This window comes from Nerophis ophidion, linkage group LG04, assembly GCF_033978795.1.
Source record: "Nerophis ophidion isolate RoL-2023_Sa linkage group LG04, RoL_Noph_v1.0, whole genome shotgun sequence".
In the NCBI taxonomy this organism is placed as follows: Eukaryota; Metazoa; Chordata; class Actinopteri; order Syngnathiformes; family Syngnathidae; genus Nerophis; species Nerophis ophidion.
Window position 1 is genome coordinate 12,845,572 of NC_084614.1, and position 25,768 is coordinate 12,871,339.

The 25,768-nt window shown below is 40.8% G+C and overlaps 1 protein-coding gene across 1 annotated transcript; it reads right to left on the reverse strand.

Moving 5' to 3' along the window:
• Positions 1-58: 58 nt before the first annotated feature.
• wasf2 (WASP family member 2) lies at positions 59-24,415 on the reverse strand. The gene is made up of 9 exons (XM_061897086.1): positions 24,259-24,415; positions 15,067-15,230; positions 14,868-15,002; positions 8,589-8,742; positions 8,352-8,469; positions 8,162-8,280; positions 4,788-4,946; positions 4,255-4,715; positions 59-519 (listed from the first exon to the last, which is right to left on the reverse strand). The coding sequence occupies exons 2-9, from the start codon at positions 15,197-15,199 to the stop codon at positions 362-364; spliced, it is 1,437 nt and encodes a 478-aa protein (XP_061753070.1). The 5' UTR covers positions 15,200-15,230; positions 24,259-24,415; the 3' UTR covers positions 59-361.
• Between the last annotated feature and the right edge of the window lie 1,353 nt (positions 24,416-25,768).

The window sequence follows — 25,768 nt, forward strand, 5'->3', positions numbered from 1 at the left end:
TCCTGCTATATTTTAAAGCTTCAGGCATGTTTAACTTAAGAGGAAGTAGGTGATGACATGTATGTTATTGTTCCGTTTAATACTTCCTCTTTCCTTGACACATTTAAAAAAAAAACATAAAAAAACTGTTCCCACACACAAATGATGATTATTGTGTGGCACTAATTTCCTCTGCGTCTGCTGCCGTCAGGCACTAAAGCAGCCCCGGTGTAGGGAATGATGGGACTGATGACACGGGGCGTCCTCCACACAGGACTCGTGCTGGCTTGTGCGCCGTGGTTGCGAAGTGAAACAAGGCGAAGGAATGACTTGGCTAACCTGAAAGCTTGCTAGTAATCGAGGGAAAGAGAGAAAGCGACCATCACTCGGACCACTCCTCGTCGTCGAACTCCGACGAGTCGTCCTCGCTGTCGCTGCACTCCACGGCGATGCGTCGCGACAAGATGGCGGCCACGTCGTTGCCAAAGTGGTCCCGCTTCTCTTGCTCCCGCTGGGCCTCCACCTTGCGCAGGTTGAAGCCTGTCGAGGAAGACAAGCTACAATATTCAGGATATGAATGTAATAGGAAAAAAGTGAATACCATAAATTAAGGACTATAATACGCAATTTTTTTCCAACGCTTTGAACCCTGCGGCTTGTAAAACAGTGCGGATAATTTAACCCTACTCAGTGGCCTAGTGGTTAGAGTGTCCGCCCTGCGATGGGTAGGTTGTGAGTTCAAACCCCGGCCGAGTCATACCAAAGACTATAAAAATGTGAGCCATTACCTCCCTGCTCGGCACTCAGCATGAAGGGTTTGAATTGGGGGGGGGTCAAATCGCCATAAATGATTACCGGCCGCGGCACCGCTGCTGCTCACTGCTCCCCTCACCTCCCAGGGGATGAACAAGGGGATGGGTCAAATGCAGAGGACACATTTCACCACACCTAGTGTGTGTGACTATCATTGGTACATTAACTTTAACTCATTTATGGATTTTTCTTTGCTAACGGCCATAATGTTTTGTGTTCAATAGTTTGTCACTAAAACGCATGCAGAACATGTTAGTGCTATGGCGCAATCGTTTGGGCGAGTTCGCTAACTGAAGATGAACTTCCTGTTCTAATGCATTCAAACGGAAGTAAAACAGTCCATAGCGTTTCTGCTCGAAAGGATTCTTCATTCATCACTCCAAGCAACGTCTGTAAGTTTTACAATATAACTAAAACAATTCTTACTCACTTAACCATCCCACATGTGATGTCTGTAGGAGTGTTTTTATCTATGCTTGTACGTGCTATTGGGAGGTAATGACGTGAGCGTTGTTAGCTAATATGCTAACACGCTTACGAGTGTCTGTGTTAGTATTATTAACTTACAATGGCATTCTTGTTGTATTGTTTCAGCTTCAAAAATTCCTCAGTAAATTAACCAGAACGTCAACGTGGAGTTATTGAGTCTGTTGAGCTGATTGGAGAGCTAGCTTCCGTGGCTAGTGGGTCCATGATGATGACTTCTGTTTTGTTTGACCAGCCATTTTACTGCCGTGTTACAGACACCGTTTGGAAACCTTGTTAACTTTGACAAATAATTATCACTATATGTCACAAATTTTGACTTATTATTACCTAATTTATTAACCATCCATCCATTTTTCTACCGCTTGTCCCTTTTGGGGTCGCTGGAGCCTATCTCAGCTGCATTCGGGCGGTAGACGGGGTACACCCTGGACAAGTCGCCACCTCATATATAATTCAAATGAAATAATTAAATACTTTATTGAGTCTGATTAGAGCTCGCTTGCGCAGCTGGTGGGTACATGACTGCGACTTCTGTTTTGTTTGATCTGCCGTTTTACTGCCGTGTTCCAGACACCGTTTGGAAACAATATGTAAAAACATATTTACAAAATATTTCTGTGTAAATAAGTCATTTCACAACATATATATCTGCGCTTATAGTCCGGTGCGGCTAATATATGGATACATGTTTTTTTTTCTTCCAAAATATAGTGGGTGCGGCTTACACACTGGTGCACTCTGTAGTCCAGAGAATGCGGTAGATATAAGGGTGTAACGGTACACAATAATCTCAGTTCGGTAAGTACCTCGGTTTAGAGGTCACGGTTTGGTTCATTTTCGGTAGAGTAAGAAAACAACAAAAAATAATTTTTTGGGTTATTATTTACCAAATTTGTAAACAATGGCTTTATAATTGTAACATTGGGAACACTATAATAGTTCTGCCCAAAAGTAGAAATAGCTCTGTGTGTGTGATGGATGTGAGCCACCACTAGGCTGATCAGTGCAACAGCAGGCAGTTGTGAATGCTAAGGATAATAACAACATACATATACACACAGGGTCTATTGCCAAGGTTCATGTGGTCAACATATATAAAATAAAAACTAAATAAGATAAGGCTCAGAATTGGTTTCTTAACAAAACCTTCCAACATATAAAGTGCAACATTTCTACACATGAAGTGCAACGTTAAACTGCTTCAAGTTGTTGCTCAGATTAAATAAAATGACAAAGCTCGTCTTCTACATACAAAAAGTGCAACAAACAGTTTCAAGTCAACTCAGGCTCAGATTAACTTTTCTCCCCCCCTCCCAGCCTTTAACCCTGTTGACTTTCACTCAATCTTCATGTTTTTTTTGCCAGAAAAATCAGTTTATCCACATTATCTGCAGAAAGAGCAGACCTGCTTGCAGTTACAATGTCTCCAGCTGTTGAAAATACCCTTTCACTGGGCACGGAGGTAGCAGGTATGGCGAGGTAGTGCCTGGCTAACTTGGCAGCAAGAGGATACATGGGCTCATTGTTCTTCTACAATAGAAGTGGGTCAAAATCTAGTTTTTAATGCAATAGGGTCTTAAATGCCCTGCGATGAGTGGGCGACTTGTCCAGGGTGTACTCCGCCTTCCGCCCGATTGTAGCTGAGATAGGCACCAGCGGCCCCAAAAGGAATAAGCGGCAGAAAATGGATGGATGGTCTTAAATGTGCTGCTATCAAAACATTTGTTATTACTTTAGCCCTGCCTGACTCGTCGAAGAGACGCTGCTTGAATGCGGCGGGGAGCTGTTTGTTCGTCTTTCTCTTTGTTGAAGCGATGTTCACTTGGGGGTGGTGCCGCTTCAAATGGGTTAGCATGTTTGACGTGTTGCCAGAATCATACCCTACTGCTGCTGAACAATGTCGGCAAAACGCTTGCGCTTTGTCCACCTGTCGTCCTCCATCGTTGTATCGCACCGCGAAGCCGAAGGATTCCCAAACGGGAGATCTTAACGAGGCGGGAGGGTCTTCCAGCTCTGGCTTTTACATGTTGTCCTAGCCTGGTCGTTGCTAGCATGCCGTGTGTTGTGCCTCGGTGTGCATTGTTTACACCAGTGGTTCTCAAATGGGGTTACGCGTACTCCTGGGGGTACTTGGAGGTATGCCAAGGAGTACGTGAGATTTTTCTTTTTTTAAATATTCTAAAAATAGCAACAATTCAAAAATCCTTAATGAATATAATTATTGAATAAGACTTCAACAGAATATGAATGTAAGTTCATAAACTGTGAAAAAAAATACAACAATGCCATATTCAGTGTTGACAGCTAGATTTTTTGTGGACATGTTCCACAAATATTGATGTTAAAGATGTATTTTTTTAGAAGAAATGTTTAGAATTAAGTTCATGAATCCAGATGGATCTCTATTACAATACCCAAAGAGGGCACTTTAAGTTGATGATTATTTCTTTGTGTAGAAATCGTTATTTATAATTGAATCACCTGTTTATTTTTCAACAAGTTTTTTATTATTTGTATATATTTTTTTCCAAATAGTTCAAGAAAGACCACTGCAAAAGAGAAATATTTTGCACTGTTATGCAATTTAATAAATCAGAAACTGATGACATAGTGCTGTATTTTACTTATTTATCTCTTTTTCAACCAAAAATGCTTTGCTCTGTTTAGGGGGTACTTGAATTAAAAAAATGTTCACAGGTGGTACCTCACTTAAAAAAGGTTGAGAACCACTGGTTTACACAACGTGCGGTACGCTACTTAATATGTCCGTGTGGAAACCCGTTCGGTGCACCCCCGTTTCGAACCGAACCCCACATACCGAAATGGTTCAATACAAATACACATAACCTTACACCCTTAGATAGACATGATTTTTTAGCACTTTTCTGCAAGGACTCAATTAAGTCCCAAGGATCATAAGTGTGTTTTAAAAAAAAGTTTGTTCCAGCAAGTGGGAACGGCAGAAGGACGTACCTTGTCGGATGGCCTGCAGAAGGCCACTGCGGGCGTCGTCTTCAGGCTCGGGCGCCGGCTGCGGTTTGGAGGCGCTGGAGGCCAGCGCAGCAGAGGGAGGAGGGGGGGCGCGGGAGTCGAAGGATGGCGGTGGCGGGCCAGGTGGAGGCGGTGGAGGAGGAGGGCCACCGCCGGGGGGCGGGGGTGGAGGGGACATGGAAGACATGCTGGGAGGGGGCGGCGGGGCAGGCGGGCCAGGCGGCGAGGGGTAGGCGCCAGACATTGGAGGAGGCGGTGGAGGGTTGTCAAATCCGGTGGGAGGCGGGGGGGCACCGAAGCCAGGAGGTGGAGGAGGCGGAGGTGCAGGAGGAGGGGAGAGGTGGGGGCGAGAGTTGGACTGGGCGGAGGCCATTGGGGGAGCAGGCGGCGGGTGGTTGGGACTCAAGATGCTGACCCGCTTCTGGGTGGCGACGTCAGAGTGGCTGCAACACAACACATCAGGATGCTTGCTGGTACTTTGTCTGAGAGCGGCGGCGCCGCCATGCCGTACTTACTCTATGTCCGCAGGCGGGGGAGGCAGGAAATCATCGGGGCCGGGCGGCGCCAGCGAGGAGCTCGGCTCGTAAGCGTAGGAGCCCGTGCTCAACTCCAGGGCATCGGGGTTGAAGCCGTCACCGGAGCAGATGCTGCCATTCAGAGCCTCAGAGGAGTTCCTTGAACACAACACAGGACGCATCACTCTGTGTTGCTTGCTGACAATGCCTGTGACGTTACAGCCTTGCTTCTAGCTCAGCGTCTTTTAGCTGAGATTAAGTAGAAGGTGCAAGGAGAAGTGCTCTTCTTTTGGAATCACTCTCAATCTCAAACTAGAACACCGTTTTGCCTTTACTTTGCCTTCTAGATAGTAAAAAACTGCTAACAATGCAGGGAAAGGTATTTCCTCCTAAACGCATGCCTTCAACATGAGTCCGTGAAAATGGTCAACTTTAGCTTTTTCATATATATATTCATTTTTCCACGATTGTAAAATGTTTTAAATACACATCAACATTGATCCAGCAGACTGCAGTGTTGTGTATGAACAGCACTGCCATGGACACACTGCTCACTGTACCTTGCAGCTTACAAATAAAACAATCCTATTATTGTATTCATGTTAGAATTTTAACATAGCTAGTGATTAGCGCTCTAGTTATCAAATTAGCGCTTTAGTTGCCAGCTAGAAATTAGTTCTTTAGTTGCCAACTAGCAATTTGATAGGTATTGACAATTTGTGCTTTAGTGGCCAGTTAGCGATTAGCAGTACAGTTGCTTGCCAGCAAATAGCGTTATAGTTTGTTAGCAATTATAATCTAGTTGCCGGCTAATTGTTGGTGCACCAATTGACAACTAGAAATTACCGCTCTAGTTGCCAGCTAGAGATTTGCGAACTAGTTGCCAGCTAGCGATTAGCAGTCTCGTTGCTTGCCAGCAATTAGCGTTTTAGTTGCTTGTTAGCAATCATAATCTAGCTGCCAGCTAATGATTAGTGCACCAATTGACAGCTAGAAATTAGCGCTCTAATTGTCAGCTAGAGTTTTTCGAACTAGTTGCCAGCTAGCGATTAGCAATCTAGTTGCTTGCCAGCAATTAGCGTTTTAGTTGCTTGTTAGCAATTATAAATATAGCTGCCAGCTAATGATTAGTGCACAAATTGACAGCTAGAAATTAGCGCTCTAATTGCCAGCTAGAGATTTGCGCGCCAGCAATTAGCGTTCTAGTTGTTTGTTAGCAGTTATAATCTAGTTGCCAGCTAATGATTAGCGCACCAATTGACAGCTAGAAATTAGTGCTCTAGTTGCTAGCTAGAGATTTGCAGACTAGTTGCCAGATAGCGATTAGCAGTCTAGTTGCTTGCCAGCAATCACTGTTCTAGTTGCTAATTGCCAGCTAGCGATTAGCAGTCTAGTTGCTTGCCAGCAATTACTGTCCTAGTTGCTAATTGCCAGTTAATGATAGCGCATTAGTTGCCAGCTAGCAATTAGCGCTTTAATTCCCAGCTAGAGATTTGCGCACTAGTTGCCCGCTAGCGATTAGCGCTCTAGTTGCCAGCTATAGATTTGCGTACTAGTTGCCAGCTAAAGATTTGCGCACTAGTTGCCAGTTAGCGATTAGCGGTTTAGTTGCTTTCCAGCAATTAGTGTTATAGTTGCTTATTAGCAATTATAATCTAGTTTCCAGCTAATGATTAGTGCACCAATTGACAGCTAGAAATTAGCGCGCTAATTGCCAGCTAAAGATTTGCGCGCCAGCAATTAGCGTTCTAGTTGCTTGTTAGCAATTATAATCTAGTTGCCAGCTAATGATTAGTGCACCAATTGACAGCTAGAAATTAGCGCTCTAGTTGCCAGCTAGCAATTAGCAGTCAAGTTGCTTGCCAGCAATTACTGTTCTAGTTGCTAATTGCCAGCTAATGATAGCGCATTAGTTGCCAGCTAGCAATTAGCGCTATTATTCCCAGCTAGAGATTTGCGCACTAGTTGCCCGCTAGCGATTAGCGCTGTAGTTGCCCACTAGCGATTAGCGTACTAGATGCCAGCTGAAGATTTGTGCACTAGTTGCCAGTTAGCGATTAGCAGTTTAGTTGCTTTCCAGCAATTATTGTTATAGTTGCTTATTAGCAATTATAATGTAGTTTCCAGCTAATGATTAGTGCACCAATTGACAGCTAGCGATTAGAACCTCTAGTTGACAGGTAGCAAATTAGCGCTGTAGTTGCCAGCTAGAGATTTGTTAACTAGTTGCCAAAGAACAATTTGGGCCCTAGTTGCCAACTTGCGATTAGCGTTCTTAGTGTCAGCTAGCGATTAGCATTCCATTTCCCAGATAGTGATTAGCGAGCTATTAGGGGACTAGTTGCAAGCTAGTGAATAGCGTGTTATTAGCAAGCTAGCGATTAGAGGTACTCCTGCTATTAGTTGAATATTTTAGTATTGCACAAAAACATAGTATCTTTATGACCAGTTTAATATAAAACACATTTTTTAAAAGATATAAAAAATGGCCCTGCTCCATCAGTTTGGGAGTCCTTGGCCTGGACAATGTTCTAAAACCCCCTCCAGCAAAGCAGCAGTTACATGCCGTGACCAAGCCTTAGCGACATTGTTACAGTAGGACAAGGACACAGTAGAAAACTAAAATATTCAGAGGTTCGCATTTCCAGGAAGTTAACGTTTGCCTTCATTATTATTCTTAATCTGTTTATTCCTCTGGGTGGACGTTTTATTTCTTATGTCAGAGTTCAAACGTTGTTTTAAAGTGAAAGATGAAGTTAAGATCAAGTTGTCAGGTGAGGCCGTGTGTGATAATGGCGACTAAAGCTAGACAAAAGAGCACAGAGTAGAAGGGAGGAGTGATTTTGTTGCAATGGCAGTTTTCAAACCGGACATTCCACAGACGGGCATCAGCGTGTCCAGATGGTGTGATAACATGATAACAGAAGATGCGGGAGTGGAATCCACAAAGGAAGTGGACCAGCATTTCACTGCCTACAAGTAGGGCTGGCTCACTATGGACTGGACTCTCATTATTATGCTAGATCCACTATGGACTGGACTCTCACTATTATGCTGGATCCACTATGGACTGGACTCTCACTATTATGTTAGATCCACTATGGAGTGGACTCTCACTATTATGCTGGATCCACTATGGACTGGACTCTCACTATTATGTTGGATCCACTATGGACTGGACTCTCACGATTATGTTAGATCCACTATGGACTGGACTCTCACACTATTATGTTAGATCCACTATGGACTGGACTCTCACTATTATGTTAGATCCACTATGGACTGGACTCTCACAATATTATGTTAGACGTCCATTGCAGCGGTCGCCCTAGGAGAAAATAGGAGACCTCTGATCTAACCTCCCATCAACTCACAGTTCATTCTTGGGGACCACAAACTCCTCGCCCATCTTGCGGCGCTCCCACTCATCCTTCCTGGTCTTGATCTTGCGGGGGTTGAGGGTCCGCTGGTTCAGGTGGTCTTTCTTCTCCTTCTGCTCAGAGGTTTGACCGGGGGCGTCAGAAACAAAGGCAGGCGGTGAAGGTTCTGAGTGCGAGGACTCACCCTGTGTTTCCGCTTCTCCTTCTTGATGTCTTCTGTGTCCTGCAGCATCTTCTCCTTCCACAGCTTAAAGAAGAAGGAAGAATCGGTGTAGAATGTCAGGGCCTCCCTTCCGTCCTCGCTGTGGACAAACAATGACAAGTCAGCTGGTGGCTTTTGTGGTCTACCCAGCCCTTTTGGGACTGCTTGAATGGTGCATGCATTGTGGCGCCACGGTCTTCCACGTCCTGCGAGTCCTACCGGTACGGGCTGAGGTAGTTGAGCGGCGGCGGCGGGAAGCACGTGAGGTAGGTCTCCTGCACGGGCATGGGCAGCGACGGCCTGGTGAAGAGCTTCTGGTCCTGAATCAGGCTGCTGCGGAACGCCTTCCGAGTGGTGATGGCCTGAAGAGAAACTGAAAGCAAAAAACAAAACAAAAAAACGTTGTCGTCTTCTCCGTTTATGACCTTTTGCAAGAAAAGGAAGTGGTAACCGATGTCACAACGGACGCCACACAGTCAGTAACAACCTGTGACCTTTACCTGCCAATCAGCAAAGAGCAGTAATGAACTATATAGAACAGGGGTTGAAAACCTATGGCTCGCGAGCCAGATGTGGCTCTTTTGATGACTGCATCTGGCTCTCAGATACATTTGAGCTGACATTGCTTAACATGATAAGTAATGAATAATTCCACTTGTAATCACAGTGCTAAAAGTAACATTCAATATATGAAACATTCTCATGCTTTGTTATGTTTAAGAAGTTGCGTTAATGGTAAGAAGTTATTTATTTATTATTGGTTAGTGTGGGGCTTGGCTTCCTGGGGGTTCTTCAGACCACCAAGCACTGACATGAGAGCTTGTTTCAGGGTTACAATATCGTTTTATTTTTCAATAAGTCTCTCAGTTGCTTTCCAGCAATTGTATTTTTCTCTTTCATTCTCGCTCGCGCTCTGGCTCCAGCTCCAACCCTGTCTCTCCTCCTGGCTGATGCTTACAGTATAACAGAGCGACATGTGATTAGATAACAAGGCCCAGGTGGGCCATCTACACACCTGTGGCTGATTTCAAGGCCAGTCCTGGCAACACCCCGCTTCGCTGCAGGCCCCCAGGCCACTACCCCTCCACAGTTAGCTTCATAATAACAATGTTAATACAAAGAATAAGAGACCTATTATACTCTAGAAATGTTGGTCTTACTTAAAAATGCACGAGTTTAGTTGTGTTCAGTGTTAAAAAAATTTTTTTTATGGCTCTTACAGAAATACATTTTAAAATATTGGGCTTCTTGGCTCTCTCAGCCAAAAAGGTTCCCGACCCCTGATATAGAATATGATGATATTATAACAAACACCTGTCTTTTAAAACACCGTCATAGCAATGCTGGCGTGTCGCATGGCTGATAAGGTTTGATGTGTTAATGTAGGGCTGGGCGATGTATTGATATATCGTATTTTTCCGACTATAAGTTGCAGTTTTTTTCACAGTTTGGCCGGGGGTGCGACTTACACTCGGGAGCGACTTATGTGTGAAATTATTAACACGTTACCGTAAAAACAGTGGTTCTCAACCTTTTTTCAATGATGTACCCCTTGTCAACATTTTTGTTATTTAAGTACCCCCAAATCACAGCAAATAATTTTTTGTTGAAAAAAAGTGACAAAGAAGTAAAATACAGCACTATGTCATCAGTTTCTGATTTATTAAATTGTATAACCGTGCAAAATATTGCTCATTTGTAGTGGTCTCTCTTGAACTATTTGGAAAAAAATATATAAACATAACTAAAAACTTGTTGAAAAATAAACAAATGATTCAATTATAAATAAAGATTTCTACACATAGAAGTAATCATCAACTTAAAGAGCCTCTTTGGGGATTGTAATAGAGATCCAACTGGATTCATCAACTTAATTCTAAACATTTCTTCACAAAAAAGGAATCTTTAACATCAATATTTATGGAACTAATCTAGCTGTCAACACTGAATATTGCATTGTTGTATTTTTTTCACAGTTTATGAACTTACATTCATATTTTGTTTAAGTATTATTCAATAAATATATCTCTAAGGGGTTTTTCAATTGCTGTTATTTTTAGAATGTTTTAAAAAAATCTCACGTACCCCTTGGCATACCTTCAAGTACCCCCAAGGGCACGCGTACCCCCATTTGAGAACCACTGCCGTAAAATATCAAATAATATTATTTAGCTCATTCACGTAAGAGACTAGACGTATAAGATTTCACGGGATTTGGCAATTAAGAGTGACAGATTGTTTGGTAAAGGTATAGCATGTTTTATATGTTATAGTTATTTGAATGACTCTTACCATAATATGTTAGGTTAACATAGCAGTTGGTTATTTATGTCTCATATAACGTACACTTATTCAGCCTGTTGTTCACTATTCTTTATTTTTTTTAAATTGCCTTTCAAATGTATATTCTTGGTGTTGGGTTTTATCAAATATCAAAACATTAAAAAAATAATCAAAACGTAATATTGAATCAAAATCAATGTTATTATGATTTATTTACCTATCCAAGGTTCTGATTACTTCACATCAAATATTGCACTAAGAAAAATATTTTTGGTGGAAGGTTTTGAAAAATTTGGTAAATAAATAACCAAAAAAGTTATATTTTGTTTTTTTCTCACTGTACCGAAAATGAACCGAACCCTGACCTCTGAACCGAGGTACGTGCCGAACCGAAATTATTGTGTACCGTTACACCCCTAATATCTTATTTATTTATTTTACCTTATCTATTATTCTATTTATTTTTAATATATTTGTTGGATTGAATCTATGGTTACATATATTCATGTGTGTCTATATTTGTTGTGGGCAATATGTGACAATTACCTTGGGAACTGAGTGGGTGGGTATTGTAAGGAGTGGGGTTTATTATGTTTATTGTAAAATGTGCAGATACTTCAACTTGCTGTTACCATGTTCTATCATACTGTACTGTCTGCAAAATTCAATTAAAATATTTTGAAATAAAAAAATCCAATCCATTATTATTATATATTAAATGAAATAATACCAGCATCGTGTTAAATCAAGAATTGATTCTGAATTGAATCATCACCCCAAGAATCGGAATGGAATCGTGAGGTGCCCAAAGAGTCCCGCTTCTAGAGACAATAACGTTCCTTAAAGTTTAAGACAAATATCTGAAAAGTATTTTGGGAAAGAGACCTGTGTTTACTTGGATTAAATATAGTTTTGTGGCTCATTACTAGGGCTGTGAATCTTTGGGTGTGCCACGATCCGATTCGATTCAAAATCGATTTTTTTTTTCAATTTAGCACGATTCTTTATTCAAAAACAATTTTTTCAAGATTGAAAAGAATTCTCTATTCATTCAATTAGAGCTGGGCGATATATCGATATACACGATATATTGCAGGTTTGTCTCTGTGCGATATAAAAAATTACTATATCGTAATATTCGAGTGTACGTTCTCACGCAGTTGCTTTTAGCTGTGGGCATTACACTTCAGGCTCTTCTCACTCTTTCCTGTCTCTCCTTCTCACAGATAAGCAGGCGCACAAACTTACACACGTCACGTCATACGTCAGATACGTGTACGCCCTCGCCCAGCAGAGAGGTAGCAGACTGGGCTACGTTAGCTGCTAATACGAGAGAGAGAAGGTGCGGATCTGGTAACAAATGAAGGAAGACTTAATTCCCAATAAAAACAGCGAGGAGTCCATCGTCTGGCGGTGGTTCGGCTTCAAGTGGGAATATGTTGAACAGACAACTGTAATTTGTCAAGTGTGGGGCAAAAATGTTGCTATAAAAAATTAGCATTACTGCTAATATGTAGTATCCTTTGAAAAGTCACTCGCTAGAGAATGAAGAGAATTTCACAACATCTGTATTAACCTACCACATTGTGAAGGACGAACACTATTTGATTTCCTATTATGCAGCTCATTTTTATTTGACACTTAAAATGTCTCTGACAATCTTGCACTTTCTGCTTTGGAAATGACATGAATGTTTTTGTCATTGCTTAATAACTTTAATAAATACACTTTTGGTCAATTAACTTAGATGTGATTTCCCTCTGTGCATGAAAGTTTAAAAGTAGCATGTATGAATGCAGTATGAAGAAGAATGTTTTAATGTAGACACATAGAATCATCATACTAATGTGATTATATGCATCAAGTGTTCATTCAAGGCCAAGGCAAAATATCGTGCTATATATCGTATATAGATAGTACTTTATTTTTTTTTTTAACTTTAATTTTGTCATTTTAATAAAAATATTAGTTAGTATAAGTGGAAAACTTGACAAAAATCTCCTTTAAAAAGAGAAGAGTAAATACAATGTAGACGTTTTGTCCTCCATTTTAAAACCAGAATAACTGCCACAGTGACTAAATGGACATACAATGATGACAAAACATGATATAAATATGAGGCTTCAACAAGGAGGTTCTGGAACATGTGAACACATGTAAACACTGTGTCAAATTGACAAACAGGACACAAAGTTCACTCCGTGATGCATTTTAGAACAAAAGTGCAGTGGTTCTAACAAGGACTCACTAAAACCATGTGAACCCGCTTCCAAAAGTCACAGGAAGTGGTTACTGTAAATTGATAAAAGTATTTTATCACAGATGTGGTTTCTTATCGGCAACATTTATAACAAGCGAGTGCATCTCATGTCTGACACCTTGAGCTGAATGAGTGGCTCTGCTACGATTGATAAATACGAGGTTAAACTTCTCTTCACGGAAGAACATTAGTGTTTCGGCGTCTTCTCGCCGCCATCAGGAATGATCGCGATATCTGTAACTTAAGACGAAGGCTGTGCATCAACTCGCTGCTTGGCAGCGTTTACATGTTTTAAAACAGACGCCGTTTTCTTCCTACACAATTTTGTGCTGCACAAAAGCTTGTGTCGGCGTACGTAAGTTCTCAGTATTCCACCAGCATGGTCATCAGATGCTCCAGCTTCAGTCCTTCCCTAGAGTGAGCGCAGCTGAAGGAGGAGAAGGAGGCGGTATAGCTCCTGCTGGCCATGCCAGCAACTTGAGGGTTGCAGGTTCGATTCCCGCTTCCGCCATCCTAGTCACTGCCGTTGTGTCCTTGGGCAAGACACTTTACCCACGTGCTGCCAGTGCCACCCACGCTGGTTTAAATGTAACTTAGATATTGGGTTTCACTATGTAGAGCGCTTTGAATCACTAGAGAAAAGCGCTGTATAAATATAATTCACTTCACTTCACTTATTTTATTGATTACTTCAGGAGAGTTCCTTCAGAAAAATTAAAATTCCAGCAGCAGTGTACAGAGTTGAGATCAATTTAAAAAAAGTAAATAATGGGGGTTTAAATGGAAACAAAATAGAGGATTATTACAAAAAGAATAAAAAATAAAAAGCAACAAAGGGAATAAAAATATAACAGTAAAATAAGAATATAACAAGACAAAGTAGGCAGTAGTGACCATGTTATGAAAACGTATTGCACTGTTATTGTTTTGCATCCCCTGTCATCCTTGTACCCCCCGACCCCCGCCCCAGAGAGGAGTTGTACAGTCTAATGGCGTGTGGGACAAAGGAGTTTTTGAGTCTATTAGTCCTGCACTTGGGATGAAGCAGTCTAGCACTGAACAGGCTCCTCTGGCTACTGATAACGCTATGCAGAGGGTGACTGGCATCATCCAGGATGCTCACTAGTTTGTCAACAGTCCTCTTTTCTGCCACCGTCACCAGTGAGTCCAGTTTCATTCCCATTGTAGAACCGGCCCGCCTGACCATATCGCCATATGGCCTTAAAATATAGAGATATTAAAAAAAGGCCATATCGCCCAGCCCTACATTCAATACATAGAGGTTTTCTTTTTTGTCCATTTTATTTTTATTGATAATACATAGGATTTTCGCAGGATCTACCATAGTCTGCTGACATGCAAGCAGAGTAGTAATTGTTTTTTTAAAAAGCTTTTATAATGGTAAAGGACAATGTTTTATCAACTGATTGCAACAATGTACATTTGTTTTAACTATTAAATGAACCAAAAATATGACTTATTTTATCTTTGTGAAAATATTGGACACAGTGTGTTGTCAAGCTTATGAGATGCGATGCAAGTGTAAGCCACTGTGACACTATTGTTCTTTTTTATTATTTTTATAAATGTCTAATTATAATGTCAATCAGGGATTTTTAATCACTGCTATGCTGAAATTATAACTAATATCGATACTGTTGTTGATAATATTCATTTTTGTTTCACTACTTTTGGTGTGTTCTGAGTCATGTTTGTGTCTCCTCTCAATTGCTCTGTTTATTGCAGTTCTGAGTGTTGCTGGCTCAGGTTTGGTGTTGGAATCGGATTGCATTGTTATGGTATTGCTATGTATTGTTTTGTTGGATTGATTAATTAAAAAAAATCAACAACAAAAAAATAGTATTTTTAAAAATGAGAATCTATTCTGAATCGCACAACATGAGAATCGTGATTGGAAATTCGAATCGATTTTTCCCCACACCCCTATTCCTTACCCTCCTCCTCTTTGGGGTCCAGCTCCGTGACTTTTAACTGCAGGCGGTCCACTCGATCCCCGAGCGAATTCACCCTGCCGGCGAAATCTTCCGCCTGCTTGAAGAGCTCCCTGAACACGTCCTCTGCATTCTTGCCTGCGGAGCACAAGCGTCACTTGTGGAGGAGTAAAAGAGAAGAAGGCCGCGAAAGACAACTCACTCAGGCTCCCCAGCTGGCGAATGATGTTGGCCAAGCTGTTGTTGGTCACACATTCCAGCTCGCTGCGGATGCTGGCGGGGACGGACTCGCGGCACACGTGCCGCGGCTCGATGTTCCTGATGACCAGAGGCATGGCGAGGCGCGGGCGGCGAGGGGGCCAAACCCTGCGGAGGAGAGGAAACGGCAGTCGCTGTTTAGTAACGATGTACGAGCGTCGCCCTGAAGACTCTGCATGTGAGCCTTCGTCACGCTGGTAAAAATAAACACCCAGCCAGACGCAGTAAAGGAGAAGCAAAACTCAAGGCTTTCCTGTCCTCAGCAGCAAAAACCAAAGCCAGTTTCAGTGGTGAGCAGCGGAAAATTACACCCTGCGCAAAATCATCAAAATTGAAAGCGTGCCCACATCAAACACTTGCAATATTGCAGCTTCACTACATCGCCAATCATTTTTTTCTACACTAAATTCCATCCATCCATTTTCTACCGCTTGTCCGGTTTGGGGTCGCTGGAGCCTATCTCAGCTGCATTCGGGCGAAAGGCAACGTACACCCTGGACAAGTCACCACCTCATCGCAGGCACCGGTTTTTGTGTATTCTATTGTCTCCAAAAAATTGTGTGGCCTATAAATTGCAATCTGTTCGTGGGCAAGAAATACAAATAAAAAAGCAAAACAAATGTTTGAAAATACAAAACCCAAAACCAGTAAATTCTGATTGATTCTGAAATAAAAAGAGAATTTGAGAGAATTTAGACAAAGTGGGCTGGCTCAGGGTGGAGGACAGAGTAAAACAACTTGCACTGAGCCTAGTCTATAAAATCCGCTACACCTCCTTGATACCGAAGTACATGTCAAACTACTTCCTTAACGTAAATGACCGCCATAACCACAACACCAGGGGGAGCTCCACAAACCACGTAAAACCCAGATTCCGATCTAACAAAGGTCTTAACTCATTCTCTTTCGATGCCACATCAATGTGGAATGCACTCCCAACAGGTGTAAAAGTAAGTGCATCTCTATATTCCTTCAAAACCGCTCTAAAACAACACCTCCAGGCAACTTCAACACTTTACTAATACCCTCCTGCATTCACATCCCATCTCCCCGGATTATAAACAACTCAAATGTACTTCTTATGTATATACTTGTTCTTATGCTATGTGAACTCACTATGTTCTCTGCTGGCTGTACATATCCTACTAAATAAGACCTACACAATTTCAATGTCCACATTTCTCTGTTGATGCAATTGTTGATGACTGAAGTTCTGATATCAACCAAAGCTCCTCATCCCACCCCCCGGATTGTAAATAATGTAAATAATTCAATGTACATACTATGATGATTAACTTGTGTGATGACTGTATTATGTTGATAGTATATATTTGTACCATGAATTGATTAACGTGGACCCCGACTTAAACAAGTTGAAAAACTTATTCGGGTGTTACCATTTAGTGGTCAATTGTACAGAATATATGTACTGAACTGTGCAATCTACTAATAAAAGTATCAATCAATCAATCAATCAATACAATGATTTGCAAATCCTTTTCAACTTTCATTCAATTGAATAGACTGCAAAGACAAGATATTTCATGTTCACACAGAGAAACTTATTTTTTTTCGGCAAATAATCATTAACTTTGAATTTAATTGCGGCAACACATTGCAAAAAAGTTGTCACAGGGGCATTTTTACCACTGTGTTACATGGCCTTTCCTTTTAACAACACTCAGTTAACGTTTGGGAACTGAGGAGACACATTTTTGAAGCTTTTCAACCGGAATTCTTTCCATTCTTGCTTGCTTGATGTACAGCTTAAGTTGTTTAACACTCTGGGGTCTCCCTTGTCGTATTTTAGGCTTCATAATGCACCACACATTTTCAATGGGAGACAGGTCTGGACTACAGGCAGGCCAGTCTAGTACCTGCACTCTTTTACTATGAAGCCACGCTGTTGCAACACGTGGCTTGACATTATCTTGCTGAAATAAGCAGGAGCGTCCATGACAACGTTGCTTGGATGGCAACATATGTTGCGCCAAAACCTGTATGTGCCTTTCAGAAATAATGGTGCCAATCATGGCACCCACCTGTTCCCAATTGGCCTGTTCACCTGTGGGATGTTCCAAATAAGTGTTTGATGAGCATTCCTCAACTTTGTTAGTTGTTGTATTAGTGTTCACTAATACAATACCAATGTCGCTACAGTTTGGTTATTATACAGATTACAAAACGTAAGTTAAGTATTGTTGGTGTTTTTTTAATGCATTTTTAAAGGGGAACATTATCACAATTTCTGAAGAGTTAAAACCAATAAAAATCAGTTCCCAGTGGCTTATTTTATTTTTCGAAGTTTTTCCTCAAAATTTTACCCACCACGCAATATCCCAAAAAACGGCTTCAAAGTGCCTGATTTACACCATCGCTATATCCATCCGTCTATTGTCCTGTGACGTCACTGCGTGAAGCCACCATAAACAAACATGGCGGATAGCACAGAAAGGTATAGCATAGTAGCTCGGATTTAGACTCGGATTTCAGCAGCGTAAGCGATTCAACAGATTACGCATGTATTGAAACGGATGGTTGGAATGTGGAGGCAGGTAGCGAAAACAAAATTGAAGAAGAAACTGAAGCTATTGAGCCATATCACGACAGACAGTGGCACGGGAGGAAGCGAGGACGAATTCGGCGATCGCCGTCTAACCAACGATTGGTATGTGTTTGTTTGGCATTAAATGTGGTTGGAGGGAAAGGCTGGATGCAAATATAGCTACAAATGAGGCATAATGATGCAATATGTACATACAGCTAGCCTAAATAGCATGTTAACATCGATTAGCTTGCAGTCATGCCGTGACCAAATATGTCTGATTAGCACATTCCACATAAGTCAATAACATCAACAAAACTCACCTTTGTGCATTCATGCACAACGTTATAAGTTTGGTGGACAAAATGAGACAGAAAAAGAAGTGGCATAAATCATATCCAGGGGGTTTACCTCGCTCGTTTGCGGGAAGAGACTGCCGTCGTCCCTGAATAGCTCGCACTCGGGCGGATTCAGTGGCGGTCTATATTCCAATATTGCAGATTTCTTTTACTTTATCGTTGGAAATGCATCTGCTTTGAGTGTCGCAGGATATTTACACATTCTTGCCATCTCTGTCGTAGCATAGCTGTCGTCGGATAAGTGTGCGGAACAAACGAGGGACTTTCGCATCTTTTGGCCACTGATGCAACTTGAATCCGTCTGTGTTGTTACACCCTCCGGCAACACACCGACGAGGCATGATGTCTCCAAGGTACGGGAAAACAGTCGAAAAAACGGAAAATAGAGCTGATTTGACTTGGTGCGTGTAATAAGATTGAGAAAATGGCGGATTGCTTCATATTGTGACGTCACGGGGGAAAGGTCATCGCTCGACAGGCTATCTATCCATTGAAAGGCGTTTAATCGCCAAATTCACCTTTTTAGAGTTCAGAAATAGGTTAAACAAACATATGGTCTTTTTTCTGCAACATCAAGGTACATATTGACGCTTACAAAGGTCTGGTGATAATGTTCCCCTTTAAAGTGATTTACGTGTAGAAAGGTTTGCTCTATTTAGCTGCATTGCTGCCCACTGAGGACGAGACGATTTTTATGTTAGAAAGCAAAAAAAAGAAAACAGAAAAATACCCAAAACCTTTTGTCTTCTTGTCTCTTGTGATTGTGAACGATGAGCAACATTAAAAAAAAAAAAAAAAGCAGTTCCCCTTTAAGCTTTTGATCAGTAGGTGAGTTGAAATGCAATTTTCATAATATTGCCGACTCCTGATTCTTCTTATTTACAATATTATTTACAAGCCTGTTACGTATTAAATTATGTCTCTTATTTTATATCATTCCGTTGTGACTTCCTGGTCAATCTTTATGTTAATGTTCATTCGAGGGTATAAAATAGCTTAAGCGCTCTATTTTCGACTCCTGCCTCATCTTGTAACACGTACTTATTTGGACATTAATTCAAGTTTTCAGTCAATGAGAAAACACACAAAAGTAGGACAAATCATTATTTTCATATAATTTGGGCATGTGCATTATAACCGCAGTAACATAGCGTATTTTGCGGACGTTCAGCTGCTACTTTTTCCCCACGCTTTGAACCCTGCGGCTAATTTATCAATTGTTTTTGGCTAGGAGCCATAATGTTCTGCATTCAACAATTACTTGTCATGTAACATGTAAACTACGGAAAGCAATAATGTCCAAAAACACAACAGAGACGTAGCAGAAGAACGAAGAAGAGACATGGCGACGACGAGTAAGATGAAGAAATACGCTTGCAAGTTCCAAAATGATTGGAAATAATACATTTCAGTTCATCCAGGACAGCTCGAAAGGGGAAGGGGTACCCTGCCTGCACACGGTGGATGAACGGATATACTCATTTAAGAACGGATTATTTATATATATATATATATATATATATATATATATATATATATATATATATATATATATATAAGGGCTGGGCAATATTGGATTTTATCAATATCACAATATTTTTATGCCATATTGCGATATACGATTTATATTACGATATTTTGCCTTGGCCTTAAATTAACACTTGATGCATATAGATAGATAGATAGTACTTTATTGATTCCTTCAGGAAAATTAAAATCACAGCAGTATGATGATTCATAAAAAATAATCACAGCAGTATGATGATTCTGTGTCTACATTAAAACATTCTTCTTCATACTGCATTAATATATGCTACTTTTAAACTTTCATGCAGAGAGGGAAATCACAACTAAGTCAATTGACCAAAACTGTATTCATTAAATACTCTTCATTCTCTCATGGGTGACTTTATAAATGAATAAACAAATTAATAGTGTTGCTACCTTTTTGTAGTAACACTTCTGCTGCATACTTTGCATTGATTGATACTTTTATTAGTAGATTGAACAGTGCAGTACATATTCCGTATAATTGACCACTAAATGGTAACACCCGAATAAGTTTTTCAACTTGTTTACGTTTAAAGGGTATGCTTGCATCATTATTTGGTATTATTCATACATCGGTGGCTAAATGCCTACTGAAATGAGATTTTCTTATTCAAACGGGGATAGCAGGTCCATTCTATGTGTCATACTTGATCATTTCGCTATATTGCCATATTTTTGCTGAAAGGATTTAGTAGAGAACATCGACGATAAAGTTCGCAACTTTTGGTCGCTGATAAAAAAGCCTCGCCTGTACCGGAAGTAGCAGACGATGTGCGCGTGACGTCACGGGTTGTGGAGCTCCTCACATTGTTTACAATCATGGCCACCAGCAGCGAGAGCGATTCGGACCGAGAAAGCGACGATTTCCCCATTAATTTGAGCGAGGATGAAAGATTTGTGGATGAGAATAGTGACAGTGAAGGACTAGAAAAAAATTAAAAGTAAATAAAAAGGCGAGGGCAGTGGGAGCGATTCAGATGTTATTAGATACATTTACTAGGATAAATCTGGAAAATCCCTTATCTGCTTGTTACTAGTATTTTAGTGAGATTATATGGTACCTGAAAGTCGGAGGGGTGTGGCCACGGGTGTGGTGACCGCCAGTGTCTCCGGTGGGAGGAGGTAAGAGAGTCCGCAGCTGCAGGAGGACGCAGGCTCCGCTCATGTCTACGGTAAGAGCCGACTTATTACCACAATTTTCTCGCCGAAACCTGCCGGTTGACATGTGGTCGGGAACCATGTTCGCTTGACCGCTCTGTTCCATAGTAAAGCTTCACCTTCGGGAATGTAAACAAGGAAACACCGGCTGTGTTTGTGTTACTAAAGGCAGCTGCAATACACCGCTTCCCACCTACATCTTTCTTCTTTGACTTCTCCATTATTAATTGAACAAATTGAAAAAGACTCAGCAACAAAGATGTCCAGAAGACTGTGGAATTATGCGATTAAAGCAGACTACTTATAGCTTGGATCGGGCTGGAAAAAAATGTCCGCTACAATCCGAGACGTCACGCGCCATCATACCGACGTTTTGAACAGGATACTTCGCACGAAATTTAAAATTGTAATTTAGTCAACTAAAGCGGCCGTATTGGCATGTGTTGCAATGTTAATATTTCATCATTGATATATAAACTATCAGACTGCGTGGTCGCTAGTAGTTGGTTTCAGTAGGCCTTTATTTTAGTCCAAAAAAAAAAAATACTGTTTATCGGCAATACTTCATAGGTCAATACACCGTTGAGCAAAATGTGTTATTGGCCCAAGCCTGGGTGAGTCATTAAGAAATATATGACAAAAATACAATGAAAATTTCTCAAAAAAGGCCGTTTTTGTCCACTCAGGGTTAATTTAAAGGCCTACTGAAAGCCACTACTAGCGACCCCGCAGTCTGATAGTTTATATATCAATGATGAAATATTAACATTGCAACACATGCCAATACGGCCTTTTTAGTTTACTAAATTGCAATTTCAAATTTCGCGCCAAGTGTCCTGTTGAAAACGTCGGTATGATGACGCGTGCGTTTGACGTCACCGGGGATAGCGGACATTTTTTTCCAGCCCGATCTAAGTTATTAGTAGTTTGCTTTAATCGCATAATTACACAGTATTCTGGACATCTGTGTTGCTGAATATTTTGCAATTTGTTCAATTAATAATGGAGAAGTCAAAGAAAAAAGATGTAGGTGGGAAGTGGTGTATTGCAGCTGCCTTTAGCAACACAAACACAGCCGGTGTTTCCTTGTTTAAAATTCCTGAGGGTAAAGCTATAGTATGGAACAGAGCGGTCAAGCGAACATGGGTCCCGACTAAATGTCAACCAGCAGGTTTCGGTGAAAAAATTGTGGTAATAAGTCGGCTCTTACCGTAGACATGAGCGGAGCTTGCCTCCTCCTGCAGCTGCGGGCGGTTTAGCTCGGTTGGTAGAGTGGCCGTGCCAGCAACTTGAGGGTTGCAGGTTCGATTCCCGCTTCTGCCAACCTAGTCACTGCCGTTGTGTCCTTGGGCAAGACACTTTACCCACCTGCTCCCAGTGCCACCCACACTGGTTTAAATGTAACTTAGATATTGGGTGTCACTTTGTAAAGCGCTTTGTCACTAGAGAAAAGCGCTATATAAATATAATTCACTTCACTTCACTATTACCTCCTCCCACCGGAGACACTGGCGGTCACCACACCAGTGGCCACACCCCGCTGACTTTCAGGTACCATATAATCTCACTAAAACACTAGTAACACAATAAGCAGATAAGGGATTTTCCAGAATTATCCTAGTAAATTTATCTAATATCTGAATCGCTCTCACTGCCCTCGCCTTTTTTATTCTTTCTAGTCCTTCACTCTCGCTATCCTCATCCGCGAATCTTTCATCCTTGCTCAAATTAATGGGGAAATTGTCGCTTTCTCGGTCCGAAGCGCTCTAGCAGCTGGTGGCTATGGCCTTGAGACCTTTGATTTCGAGAGGTGCGGAGGGGGGGGGTGCTGGTCGGGGGTGGGGTGGAGGCGTGGTTGGGGCGGGGGCGTGGTAAAGAGGGAAGGAGTATAATTCACCAATTCGAGTATTTTATACTGTATATATTTCATATATATATATAAATATATATATATGAAATACTTGACTTTCAGTGAATTCTAGCTATACATATATATTTATTTTATTGTATATATAAATAAAATAAATAGTTGAATTCCCGACGGCACCTATCAAATACACAGTATTAAAAACACAGTTGTTCTACTAACTGTACTGTGCTTGCTGGTTACAAAAAAACAAAAAAAAAACACTTACCTTTCACTATTTGAGTAACTTTTGTTCTGCCATTTGCGTACTGGCGAGCGATCTCCGAATCCGGGAACATACATCACATATTTGTTGTAGACATCCGCAAATGAGAACGGGATGTTGCTTCCAGCAATCAGCATAGCCATCTTTGTCTCAGCATAAGTTAAACCATCGGGTCTGCATTTTGCGAGGTGGCCCATAATACTGGGTTGTGAACGATGCTGCGCTGTGGACGCTTTGTGCTTCGCTGATCGTTCATGGCTGAGTATATCCGTTCACCGTGTTCAATGGAGAAGTCTGTTCTACAAAATTTACATGCAACATACCCCTTCCCCTTCGAACTCTCCTGGATAAACTGAAATTCTTGTTTCCAATCGTTCTGGAACTTGCAAGCGTATTTCTTCATTTTGCTCGTTGATGGTGTAATATATTGGGTTGGAGTCAATAACCAGGCGACGTGATGAAGTTACGTCTGTTTACTGTGGGCTTCAGAACAGACTCCCTAATACATGTTCCTTGACTGCACTTAAATGTAAAATATATTTACATTATTTTCTATTCTATGTAGAGTAGATGGCAGTATTGTCCTGTTTAAGAGGGTCACAACATTGCTGAGTCAGGTTCTCATGGAGCTGGAGGGGCGTGGCCTTCAGCTCCGCCTGAATTTCGGGAAAAAATTTGTCCCGGGAGTTTTGCGGCAGAGGCGCTGAATTTCGGGAGTCTCGCGGAAAACCCAGGAGAGTTGGCAAGTATGATGATTTTAAACAATGTGAGGATGTGAGGAGCTCTACAACCAGTGACGTCACGCGCACATCGTCTGCTACTTCCGGTAAAGGCAAGTTTTTTTTATTAGTGACCAAAAGTTGCTAATTTTATCGTCGATGTTCTCTACTAAATCCTTTCAGCAAAAATATGGCAATATCGCCAAATGATCAAGTATGACACAGACTGGAGCTGCTATCCCTGTTTAAATAAGAAAATCTCATTTCAGTAGGCCTTTAATGCTAATTGTTGTGTGATGAGTATTAAGTACTAACAGTCAAGGGGGGACCAGTAGTATGTAACTCACGCGCCTTCAAGTCTCTAGCCGCGCCCCTGGCTCTTTGAAGTCAAGGCGGCGACCAAAGTTCGGTCACCGTAGTCCAAATGACAACCACTTTTCTGACTAAAAGACGTCTTGTGCCCGGAATTTGACGTGAAATGTCTTCTGAATCGTCTATTTGAGCAAAATACCGACACGCCGAGTAAAGTTAGCTCAAAGTAGCCAAAGTGTGACTTGGCTTCTCGGCCTTGTCAGAACAGGAAGTCACTTAGAAAGCGACTCTTGGTCCCAACACTCGCGTTTCAACACCCACTCAGAGTAAAAAAAAAAAAGTGGTCTTATTTGTGCTTACCGTCCAAAGTGGAGACCGCTAAACTCCTTTTTTTCTTGTTAAATCTGCCCGACTTCCGAAGTTTTGCACTCGAAAACATTGAGCGTTGACGGCGAAGGCGAACGTGAGCGCTGCCGAGGCGAGGCCCCAGTTTGCGGCCTTCTGATTGGCGGAGGGGTAGAGCGAGCTCGGAGCTGATTGGCCGGCGCGGTTGTTACGTTGCTCATGGGAGAAGGGCGGAAGAGGTGTTCACGTAGGCAACGGAAACAGCGCAACTCCACCCGGATTTGTGGCAAACATCTGTGCGTCATTTGCGTAACGGATGGTGCAGGAAGGAGGACATTCCACTGGAACACTTTTTGGCGAGCTAGGACGCGTCCCAAGAATGACAGCCATTAAATACCCTTGCAAGAAGGAAAAAGCAACTAGGTCAAGTTGGAATTCACACATATATATGTAAAAATACTTACGTACATACACACACACACACACACACATACATATATATATATATATATACACACACACACACGTGTGTATACATATATATATATTACACACACGTATACATATGTGGGTTATTTATATATATATATACACACACACATATATATGTGTGTATGTACGCATATATACACATATATATACACACACATGTGGAATATACTTATTTGTATACATCTTTACACACACATATATGTGTATGTATACATATACACACATATATATACATAAATACTGTATATATATATGTATATATATACACACACATAAATACTGTATGTACATATATATATATACGCACACACACACGTATGTGAGTTATACTTGTTTGTATATATATATATATATACACCCACATATATGTGTATGTATACATACACACACAAATATATATATACATAAATACTGTATATATATGTATATACACACACACAAATACTGTATGTACATATATATATATACACACACACATATGTGGGTTATACTTGTTTGTATATATACATACACCCACATATATGTGTATGTATACATACACACACACATAAATACTGTATATATACACACATATGTATATGAGTTATACCTGTTTGTATATATATACACACACACACGTGTATGTATAGATATTTACATATGTATACATACAGACATAAATATATATATATGTATATATATATACACACACACACACATATGTATGTGGGTTATACTTGTTTGTATATATATATATACACCCACATTTATGTGTATGTATACATACACACATAAATACTGTATATATACACACATATGTATATGAGTTATACCTGTTTGTATATATATACAGTATATAGATACACACACACGTGTATGTATAGATATTTACATATGTATACATAGACACTTAAATATATATGTATATATTTATGTATATATATACACACACACACGTGTATGTATACATATTTACACATATATACAGACACAAACTTATATATGTATATATTAATGTATATATATATATATATACAGAAATACTGTGTATATA